The 12,221-nt window shown below is 30.0% G+C and overlaps 1 protein-coding gene across 1 annotated transcript in view; it reads right to left on the reverse strand.

The window, feature by feature from the left end:
* The window catches only part of LOC112465803 (lysosomal alpha-mannosidase-like), an 11,979-nt gene extending 2,917 nt beyond the window's left edge, over nt 1-9,062 (reverse strand). The window contains 10 exon segments of the mRNA XM_025033545.1: nt 83-87; nt 342-538; nt 630-843; nt 3,328-3,461; nt 4,491-4,627; nt 5,771-5,976; nt 6,339-6,524; nt 6,779-6,860; nt 7,897-7,999; nt 8,893-9,062. Coding sequence (XP_024889313.1) covers nt 83-87; nt 342-538; nt 630-843; nt 3,328-3,461; nt 4,491-4,627; nt 5,771-5,976; nt 6,339-6,524; nt 6,779-6,860; nt 7,897-7,999; nt 8,893-9,015 — 1,387 coding nt within the window. The 5' untranslated portion in view covers nt 9,016-9,062.
* Between the last annotated feature and the right edge of the window lie 3,159 nt (nt 9,063-12,221).

Consider the following 12,221-nt stretch of genomic DNA (forward strand, 5'->3'; position numbering starts at 1 on the left):
ACGCGAACATAGGTGGAAACAGGCCTGCTTAGAGGGTTGTATACTACAACCTCAAATATGTCATTTTTTTCGGAAAACGCACACGAGCTAATGTTTAATTCCAAACACATGAAGATTTCAAAGGTCTCCGATCCCGTACTATTTGCCCATTTCCTGTTTTACAAACATCAGCAAAAAAATTATTTTTTTTAATTTTATAAAATAACATATAGTGAATCTGTTTAATATTTGTGTATAGAAATGCGTATTATATAATTATTTTATATTATATATTTTTATTTTATATTTTGACATTTAAATTGAAATTAAAATTAAAGTAAGTTTTGGTAGAGAATACTTACTTTATGGCTTTCGAGATTATTTCTCCGGCGTTATTCATACTCTCATATAATATACGAGAATAATCTTCCGCGACTTTTTGTTTCTCAGTGCCGGTAATGGCATCGTGATGCTGCATCACTCCCATTGCTTCCCGGAAGTGTTCCAAAGGTTCGTCGTAATTCTTTAAGTTTGTCAAGGTAACAAGTTGTTTGGTTGCCTGGAAACAAACAGTTAGACCTTGAAAATATGGCTCGCAGTTAAATAGATTACAGTTTGAGTACGAATTAAGTTATCTTTGACTATCTTACTTGCAACAAGGTATTTCCTTCGCGCTCAAAGTATTTCGAGGTTGGTCTTGACGAGAAATAGCCGGTCCAGAAAGCGTGAGGATCGTTCGAATACGGAAAGAAGTCATCACTCTTAGTGGGCCATTGAAGATTTAAATCGTTCAGGGCCTTCAAGTAGCACGAGGGTGTCGAATAAATTACATTTACTGTAGAACCATTGCGTTCATTTGTATATCTAAAAAAAATATAAAAAAAGTTTTAATGCCAAATTATGTAAGATATATTTTAAGATACTTTTGGAATAATTATTCTATTAAGGCTCAATAATAATTAGAACTCACAAAACCAAATTATTTTATGAATTATTAAAGATATATTATAATAAATATAATTACGATTAAGATTATGATATAAAAATGTATTAAGTGCAAAACCTTATTCTATTTTTGATTCTCATAAGTTTTGCTAAATTTTAGTTAATATTAATATTATGGGATCTATATGATACCATCAAAACAAACTTAATTAAAATTTAAAAATTAATAAAAGAAAACTTTTATAATTATATATACTGCTTTATGTGTTAATTCTATTTTTTTTAATATTAATTATATCAACATGTATGTGTGTTTATGTTAAATTGTTGAAAAAACATCCCATAATATTTGTTAATTAAGAAGTTAAAATTAAATATTGCAGCTTTATGAAAAAAGTGGACGAAAAGATTTTTCGTATCTTACCTGTTACACAATTGATTTTTTAAGTCTAGAAAAACTTCTGCGTTCTCTACCAGTGTTATGCACTTCAATATTATTTATAATTATTTTTTTCTTGTTTAATTATTATTGTCTATAACTGCCAGCTTGTAAATCGTAATATTATGTTAAAAATTAAAAAAATGACAAAATTGTCGTAGATGTCGACATCGTATAATGTCACATTATTTTTAATTTTTTGCATTTTTTATTTAATACAATTTATTATGCTTTAAAGAAAGAATGCTAATTTAACTTTTTACACAATCACTCTATGTCATACTATATTTTGTTACATTTCCATTTTTATTTTTTCTTTCTATTCATTGAATTTCAAGTAAAAAATAAGACATTTTAAGGTATTCCTTTCACAGAGGAGCGTATTTTGTAGGCGCTTAAGCAGGGCCTCAGCAAACTCTTGTATATTGCATTAAACTTATATAAAATCAAGTTATAATTGATTATTATGTTTAATTATAAGAAAAAAGTGAACATATTATGTGTATTTAGAAATTTTTTATTTTTTGGTAAATTTTACTATCAGAACAATAGGGCAACGCTGAGCTTTTTAGGGGACCTATTATGGTCTTGTTCGGAATGGATTCCGATCGGAATTGTTCAGTTATTTCCTAGATTTCTATTGTCTTTTCTAGGGAAAACGGAATAATTTCGATCGGAATCCATTCCGAACAAGTCCATAATAGGTCCCCAGGACGCCGATTGTAAAATGTAAAGTTGATAACAAAAGTGTCAAAATGTAAGTGTCAATTTCATTAATCAAAGAATATTGTGACATTTTCTTTTTATCAAAGAGAGATTTTATAATAATAATGAGTGATAAGAAACATAAAGTGAGGAGTAATGTGGACAAAAATAAGGGACAATTTGTTAAAATAAAAGTAAAGCAGCGCACGCAAAATATTATTAATTCTACAAAGAAAAGATTCAATAAGGTAAGGTTACAGAAACGGTAATATTATTAATTAACTGAAGTGTGACATGAGCGCACAGCTTGCAGCGTTACCAAATAATTCCTTGAAAGTCGCCATTAAAAATATTCATCTATAAACCACATTTCAAGTCAACTTTTAACATAAATATTTTGTTTAAATATTCGGTGACTCTGTATTTTTATCGGCACTATCGAAAGTATAGAGTTTAGCAAATATGTAGCGCAGTTAAAATTTAATATTTTAATATCTTAAGATATTTGATAAACAAATTATTACATTGAAATGCGGAAAATAGACTTTTTCGATAACGTCACATATAAATATCGAATTTTCAAAGTCATAATTCTTCTTTATATGTTCGGTAATGTGGTTTAATTTTTTTCTGGCGTAAAGATAAGCATTTTAACTTTCTCGTACCAAAAAATCAGTTAATTCTTAAGACTTTGGTGTCATAAAAGGAATACCCCTTAATATTTAAAAAAATATTAATTTTTTCCTATTTGTCTTATATTATAAATAGTATATTATAAATCTATGTTTATTCTATACTTAATTATATAGATATTTCATCCAAACTTAATAAAATTTAAGGTCAGTGAATGAGTCAAATGATCTCAAAAGTCGAATTTGTCAGAAAGATTTTTTAAAGTTAGACTTACTTGATTAGCTTGTCTAAGTTACCGAACACCATATCAGCCTGTTGATAATGAAAATCATCTCCCATGGTGATAATTATGTGATTAGTTTTGTAGGTAAGTGCTTGAATTTTCGCGTATCTCACAAACAGGTCCACCTGCCAATTGCGCATAATTTTTACTTACCGTGACACGAAGATGGCATTTCATCGCGCGCGATGTTGTAAAAACCATTTCTGTCCTTCATTTCTTTCTGCCTACTAGCGATGTCGTCCTTTGCGAAGCAACAATATTGCTTTTTTTTTGCAAGCTCGTAAGCGTCGGACATATTTCGAAAAGCATGAGTTATAAAATTTAAATTTTCGGCGTTTAATACCTTATCAGCTTGTCCAGATTCGTGAAGTACATTTCCGCGTGCTGATAAGAGAAATCTTCTCCCATCGTCATTATGACATGATTTGTGCGGAAATAATTACGTTGCGTAACCGCGTATCTCAGAAAATCATCGATCTGGCACAGAAACACATCGCGTAAATTATGATTTTCGCACAAAACGAATATATGTCCTAAACTATTTGAGCAATTCGACTAGTCATTCCGTTTGTTAATAATTACGAGTTTTCAGAATTTATTATTATGCTTTAATAAGATATGTTATCTTTTAGGCATGTTATCTTTTGCTAATAAGAAAATCTCACTAAACTAAAAATTTTGATTTTTAATTAAACTGGTAATTATGCATATTAATACCCCACCTGCCAATGACCTTGACCTTGACATATGTTGTCAAGGTCACCTTCCTGAGTGACCTTCAGAAGTTTTTAGCCGGTGGTCGTTATTTGTTAAAAAGTTATTAACAAAAAAAGTTTGGAAAATATAACAGCTACTTTGAGTATTGGAAGGCATAAACGACTAATATTACGTTTTTTTTTTAAAGCAGAGAATACTTTATAAATACTGGAGTGACATACCAAGAGCTGCGTACAGGTGAATCTCATGTGAAGCTTTGTTTACATAAAAACTTCTGAAGGTCACTTAGGAGGATCTTGACAACATATATCGAGGTCAATGTCATTGGCAGGTGGGGTATTAATATGCATAATTACCATTAAACTTTTATTATATAGGTAAATCTTCCAGATAAATTTGAAAATTTATAGTTGCTGTCAAAATTTTTAGAATCGATATCATTTCTCTCAGACTAAGAAAAAAGTATCCCTTTTATATTAAATATATAGTACTTAGATAAATATAACCTTTCTTAGCCTTTCTATCGTATAAGTTATTTTATGAAAATCAAAATTTCCAGATGATAGAGATTTTCTATCAAATATTTATATTACTTTTGGTGATTGTATTATTTTTTTCCATTAATAATTTTATTATCTTGTTAATAATAATTAAAAATAAATTAATTGGCACAAAGCGTCGCATAAGCCCTATTCGTTAATTTACGCTTAAGACGACCTCGTTAGTTTATTGTTAGGAACCTCTAATGTCAATAACTACCACATTCCGCGATGTTATTACATTACATACCCTACTGTCGATGTTGTAGTCGGGGCTATCGGAATCATCGACCATTGGTTCGTCAGCGCATAAAACGTCGAAGCAAAATCCTGGTGGTGCATTGTAATGGTTGAACAGCACGGCTGTGAACAAGTTCGCTCGCTTGCCTAAAAATAATATTAAATATGTATAATTTTATCCATTATGCAATATATATCTCTTTTATCTATAAGAAAATCCAATTTCTAAATATATGCATTTGCAAGATTTAGAATTGATTTCTTTCTTTAGCAAAAACTTTAAAAAAAAAGTCATTATTTATTAAGACTTTTTAATTTTTGCTGAGAACTTTGTAAGATTCAAATAAAATTTTTGTTAAAGTATATTCCTCGTACAATATATAAATAATATTCTATTATCATATTACTAATTATTAGCAATATTATGAATTTGCGTTAATTATCTAAGAAATATTGATAACTCCACGATTTTACAGAAGAAAACTTAATTCTTAGAAAAATTCTTAGAAAAATTGTTATAAATGTATTCAGTGTTAGATATACATGTGTTATATGTAATGTGCACATTGTATCTTTCTTTTTTCTGTAATTATAGTAATAATTACTAGTTACATTAGTTTACAAATTTTTATTTTGTTTTTGTTCAATCAATAAATATCATAAATTTTTAAAAATATAGGTTTACACAATATGCATTTGAAGGAAAAAAAATCCATTACATCTTACTCAATTTTTTTTCAAAAAAGTATAAAATAAGTGTCATATTAAAGGATAAATTGAAATACGAGTATTTTAATTTAATATTACAATTCAATATTCAAAACATCATAGGCTATATTGACAATACAAATAAATGATATGACTATATAAATAAAGCAACACAGGCTTAGATATATATCATCAGTTACAGAGGTTCGTTATCAAGGATAGTGAGACAAGAACATAATGAATGATTATTGCTGGTTTTTTTTAAGAAAAATAGATTCAACACATTTGTGAAATTTCTTTTAAATTATAAATACAGATATTGCAAATATTTATTCTTTAACTTTTATACTGTTATTTTTTTTCTTAAAATTTTGGCATTTATTATTTATTGCAAAACTTTGAATTACGATAGAGGCATATTTAGATGTGTTGGAATTTTTTAGTTGTTAATTCATATTCAGAGTAATAAAAACAACATAATGCAACGTAATAAAAAACCAAAACAGTTTTTGGTTGATCATGAGCAAAAATGCTGTAAACTAGTGTTATTAGTCCTCGTCTTTATCAAAGATACTTTTTTACCTAAACTTGGACTGCTCTTCCAAATAAATTCCATCTTTTTGTCTTGTAACCTTTTATTCTTATCTTGATAATCGAGACGAGCAAATAGCATTCCATCGAATCCCATTTGCGCGAATAAAGAAGCCTGTTCTCTGGAATGGCCGAATGGGTCTATTTGCCATCCAATGCGCGGTCTGGCACAGCTTCCGAACGTGTCGTCGAGTCGCCTACAGATCAAAGATCAGTAACATATAAATTATATTATGATTTTAGATAAGAACTTATACAAAATGTATCTAGAAGACAAAATGCTGTATTATATTGCTGTATTATATTGTATTTACATGTGATATAGATTTAATTGAGCCAATATCCAATATTCGTCAAAATAAATATATTTTTTACTTCGAGAATATTTATAGAAAAATATTTAAATTACGTGTCGTGTTTTATATATGCGCAAAATCATCAGATACATGTAGACGGAGTGAGAAGAGTTTCGTAAATTAATCAATTGTACTCAATTTTGAGGTTTTTCTCACTCTGATGTGTCTACCATATCAAACACATATATGTATTATGTATGTACCTGAATCCCCATGTGAATTGATCCACTAATGAATGATAGTGAGTACAAGCTTCGTCGTTCATGCTCCATGCTCCTCCGATAATTTCCAATCGCCCTTCGGCGATTAGGGTTCTCACGTCAGCACGTACCAAGTCATTTTGTCGTAACCACCATTTCCAGAGGAAAGCGGTCTCCACCCAAATAAATCTGCGGAAGTAATTGAATAATATAAAATTTATGCTTATATAATATGTTTGAGTAATGTAAAATTTATATTGGTTGAAATTTTTTTTAACAGTAGAATTGATAACATACTTACAAAGTATTAAAGTTACACTTATCATAAAATAAAATTATCTGTATGTTATAAATCTACTTATCTATGATAATGTGCTTTGAATGTATTCGTGCGAATCTTTATCGCATGCTTATGTCAGAGACGTTATATTTGAGATAATCACCTTCTAGTTGGATCAGCTAACAGTGCTTTAATGACACTGTCAAGAATGTACTGCACACCGGCCTTTTGGATTGTAGAACGACCTTAATGAATAAAAAATTTTTATTACAAATTTATAAGATAATGAAATATAGAAATGTGAATCTATAGTAATAAAATATCATATAATAATCAAAAATAGATAAAAATAATCTTTATTCTCAGCAGAAGAATGTCACAATTATGTAATAATAATATAATTGTATAAATTCTGTAAGAAGCATTTAAGGAGCTTTTAAGCTTTTATATTATAGTCTATAATTTATAGATATTATATTATATATATATATATATAAGAAATTAATAAACGTAAGAGAAAATAATGCGTGCGGTTATAAATATTAATTATAAAATATGATAATTGTGTGCAAAATGCATTTTTTCTCTGGAAAAAATAAATACGGTTATAACCCACTTTGGGACCCCCGATTATCCAAGTAACCAAGATTTTCAAGTTATACTAATCAATTCTCTAAATTAGTTCTGTTGATATTCAGTTACGTAAAGATAAATTTTTACTTAAGAGGCACCAACCAAAATGTTAATTAAGGTTACGATATCAAAATAATTTGATTAATATAATTGTGGGCTTTTAAAGTGGGTTATAACTGTACTTATTCATTTGTACTACCACAGAGCTGACAAGTCCTTCGACGATCAAACGACTAAAGAATATTATCGTTCCAACGTACATTTTTATTTTTATTTAATCCCTTGGATCTCAACGCACAAATTATTTTTTGTGGCGTAGTTTGGGCAATATGCTTAAATAATTAATAATTTGTATTCAGACGCTTGAAGAGGACCGAAATCTACGGTCGAAACGTAGCGTTGTTTAAATAAAGTTGGCCAGTTGGGTCGAATAAACGATACCTAAGCTGATTTTTTCATTATTCACTGGCGATTTAAATTCTTATTTTGGCTTATTTATTTGTCCCAGAATACTCACATAAATTTTAAGATTTTATCACGTACCCTTTCTCGAAAGCACAGATAAAGATTATTTTTTCTGTTATTTATATTTGAATTATTAATTTTATTATTTATTCTCTCACATGATTAGTTTTACTGTTGACTTACTTCCAAAGTAATACTGATCCACGGTTTTCAACCAACCGACATCGTCATGAGTATGCGGGACCATATGAATGTTAAGTTTATTCGGATCCACGGCATGGCATGCCTAAAATTAATAAAGCATGTACCACATCTATTCTACTTATTTTGTAATTAGTTATCGGGTTTTAATACGTATTATATGAATTAAATTAATTTACATTAAAAACGCAATTTTGGTTATTACGAAGCAGATATTTGTGAACGAAAAATTGACACGAATCTTTAAGGACGTTCTGCGGAAAATCTAATTTCTCTAGATTTTCTTGAAACTGTGAATGTACGTTAATTTAGGTGTGCTTTATGCGTAATATAAATTTCAGTACCTCTTGCGGTATTAAAAATCGAGATATTGAGCTTCAAAGTTTCAACTTTTAACATGGGATTCCTATTCCTATTGTAAAACAGACATTATAATAAATTGTAAAAAAAGTTTTCTCTAAATGTTTTTGAAAAACTAATATATGTATAATGCTCCATAAAAATAGAAATTATATGCGGTAAGTGCCAATACCCTTGCGGTACTTGTTTTCGAGAAATACTTGTGTAAAGTACGCGATTTGATGAATTTTTTGCTCGGATCAGCGTGACAGAAGAGGAGAGGGTTAGTTACTTAGCAACGTCGCATGAGTTCTCACGCGTGAAGTTAACTTCTTATTTTTTAGATGTTATTAGTTATTATATGTAATATTTTGTATATAAACATCTTTTTAAGCACGAATACAAGTTGAGCACGACTGGAGCCGGAAAACATCCGTAGGCTACAACTACATCTATCGTAATATTCCCCCTTAAGCGATCGTAACGCTCGTCGTAATAGCGAATAGCTATCGTAAGCTCATCGTATAAGTTGATTCAGCTTGAACTCTTCGTTACGATAGATGTAATTGTAGCTTTAAAGACGGAATTACGATTTGCATCGCATTCCTAATTACTCCAATTAGCAATTAATTTGCGTACCTCATGGCACTTAGTAGGTGCTGCGTCTGGTGTGGTTTGTGGTATTCGCGCTGCATCGCCGGGAGCGAGAAACTGCGTGAATACCAGCGACAGAAGAAGAAGCAGAAATTCGTATTGCAACATAGCGAAGATTGTTGCTTCTTCTGACGTGCAACGTATGTGACTAATGAGATAATTGAAACTGCCGTCTTATACTTATAGCGTTGACGGACTTCGTTCCGTTCCAGTGTGATAGCTTTGCCACAGCAGATAAAAGACGATGTAGACCGATGATGGTCGCGAATGCAATAGCGTAGGCGATAATTTAATTAAAAAATTCTACGATTCAAAATACTTTAAAAGCATTCAATATAATAATATAATAATTTAAAAAATATTAACATGAAAAATATATTTATTATTATATTATTGTTCAAAAATTTTCCTAAAAATGGTAGATGTCACAAAATCGTGCTAACTAAAATAAAATTTACATACACTATGTAATACTTTTGTTATCATGCTTTGATATTAAAAATATTATATCCGATAAAATATGATATGGTTCTGTAATTTGTTTGTAAAATCGAATAGCTCAAAAAAATATGTAACATTCTGGGATGTTTTTCATAAAAAATTCTTGATGTGAACAGATAACAGACACTAGAAGGTTCAATTTTAATATGGCAAGAGTTTGTAATTCTTAAGAAATTATTGTATATATTGACATGAACTAACGTGAATGTTAATAAAAAATAGAAATTATAAGCATTCTGCTATATTAAGAATAAAAATAAATTATCTTACTATTGTCACGTTCTATATGTTGTTCGTCCGTTTTTTTATCAATGCATTTAAGCAATTTATCAGGGAGTTGGACATGCAAGTCGTGCGAAAATTATTATTATTATTGCTCGGGACCAAAAAGATATCGGAGTCTATAAGTTTCGTAACGGGGATCACTTTTTATCTATCTGATTGTAATTAGGATAATCAATGTCGAAGTTGGCAGGAATAGATTTAAATGGAGGTGCGTTTTCTAGTTGTTGCAATTTCTGGAGCAGGAGGGGGAGAGGATTTTGATTAGAAGTAATAGCTTATTTGATCTGGAACTTAATTTAATACGAGGTGATATTCCAGATTTCAAGCTTATTCTTTTTTAAAACTTATCTTTATTTTTCAGATCTTATTGTTAGTACAAACTAAGTTGTACGTGAAGCGCGGTTTTAAAATAGAAAAAGAGTACTGGGATTAAGTCCCAGAATCGAGCGCGAATGCTCGGACTTGAACGTACAGTCAAATGTCGGAAAGTGACTGTCTGGAGTTGAATGAGAGTTAGTAAATGAGTTTTTAAATAATAGTTTTAAATTTATAAAAATACTCTTTTCTTCTTTCATGTTCTGTATACAATACAAACAATATAAATAATATTTAATACTTAAATGTAATTGTTGTTATTGATTACATTAATAATACCGACATAGCAAAAATGTTGATCAATGTAGGGGAAGCTTGGGCAAAACGAACGCCTTAGGCAAAGCGGATAGGCTTTTTTTGCTGTATATCTATATCGCATCTATATTAGATAGTGCTACGAGTCTCTAGCAGGAAGAAAGAGCGACCGGTCGCCGATACCATGGCAGTGCGAAAGAACATGTGATGTCCAAGTTCGCGCCAAGTATGTATAGGTCTTTTGGGCAAATAGAATGGGGCAAAGCCGATGAACCATATCTTCTTCACTCGGTCATAGGCCGGTATTCATAGTCAGATTTTATATTTAAGACTGTACAATCTTAAGATGTCATAAAGTGTCATAAACCAATCACAGAGCCGTATTAGTATTTTAAGACATTATACTTAAGACGGTCTTGAAATAAGAACGGACTATGAATACGAGTCATTATGTGACTGCTGTTTTTTCTGTTTTAAGATGGTTTTTCAATACAAACATAAAACAGATCAAGCGAAATGGACGGAGACCAGTCCCAGTGACTCACCCGCTTTACCCAGGGGGATCGGGCAAAGCGGATAGTTTCTTTTGCTTTAATTTTTTATTGCAAAGAGGTTTAAATGTTTAACATCTTTATTTTTTCTTATTTTATTTAAAAGTTGATTGCTTTGAGAGGATTATTAGAATAAAAAATGTTTCTGATCTCAATTTTATTTTCTTGCCAAACCTTAACACATCCGCGCTGCCCGGGCTTCTCCTAATTAATCTTTCCTCAAGTAGTGAAAAAGTTTAATCAAAAAATAAGAATTGTAACTTATCTAGAATCAATGATATTAAGTTGATATCTTGTTTATATTTAAAAATGTGCATTTATCGAAAGATTAGTCTTGTATTATTACCAGATGTTTATCACATTCAACTGTCATTGTTATATAATATAAAAATATAATAACAATTGTTATATAACAATAATTTTTTAGGACATTTTCGGATAAAATTTTTGTTAATTTGTGTGTGTGTGTGTGTGTGTGTGTGTGTGTGTGTGTGTGTGTGATGTATTTCAGATATCCTTTACAAAATTTTTGTCTTTATATAAGTAAAATTAATTTTTATCTTGTATTAAGAAGAAATTGTTCAGATTTTAATTTTATATTAAATAATAATTCATTAATGTGAACAATTTTATACAATTACGGCTGCTTCATATTTTGAATAGCAATACATAGCTTTAGCATAAAATTTAAAATATTGGACATTACAGACGCGCGCTTTGCGCGCGCTATTTAGTTTTAACATTACACACAACTGTCAAAATATACGATGACAGTTACTCATGAAGTAAGCGCAGCGAGAGAACTAATCGACATCGCGGAAAAGCGACAACAATAAACTTCCATAGATTTGAGTATCGACTTTACGTGCCTTTTTTAGATATGGATGGATGGATCGCGATTCAATAAAGTTATAATATCAAAAGAGATTGATTTCAGAACACATCACAGTCGTATCTAACGTCAGTAACGTCTCTGTATAAATTCAATTGTTGTTTATAATTTTATCGCATATTTATTATCGAGAATAAATCAAGTTCTATACGCATGTAAAATACGCGTATGAAATCCGAAAGTGCACAGAAATGAATAAAAATGGCGAATAAATCACGGTGGAAATTAGGAAAACAACATATTTATTTGCATAATATATAATAAAGTAAAATGCAGTATAACACTGTCAAAGCATGAACAACGTTAAATATTCTCAATGAGGGATAAAAGAGGTAGAAGTACATCAAAGCAAAACTTCAAACATGTCGCACGTAGCGCAATCATATCGCGATACGTTTATTTACGGTGAAGATATTTGAGTGATCTGTAGGCCGTTGGTTTAAATCATGATGCTG

This window comes from Temnothorax curvispinosus, unplaced genomic scaffold, assembly GCF_003070985.1.
Source record: "Temnothorax curvispinosus isolate PA1 unplaced genomic scaffold, ASM307098v1 QBEX01015524.1, whole genome shotgun sequence".
NCBI lineage: Eukaryota > Metazoa > Arthropoda > Insecta > Hymenoptera > Formicidae > Temnothorax > Temnothorax curvispinosus.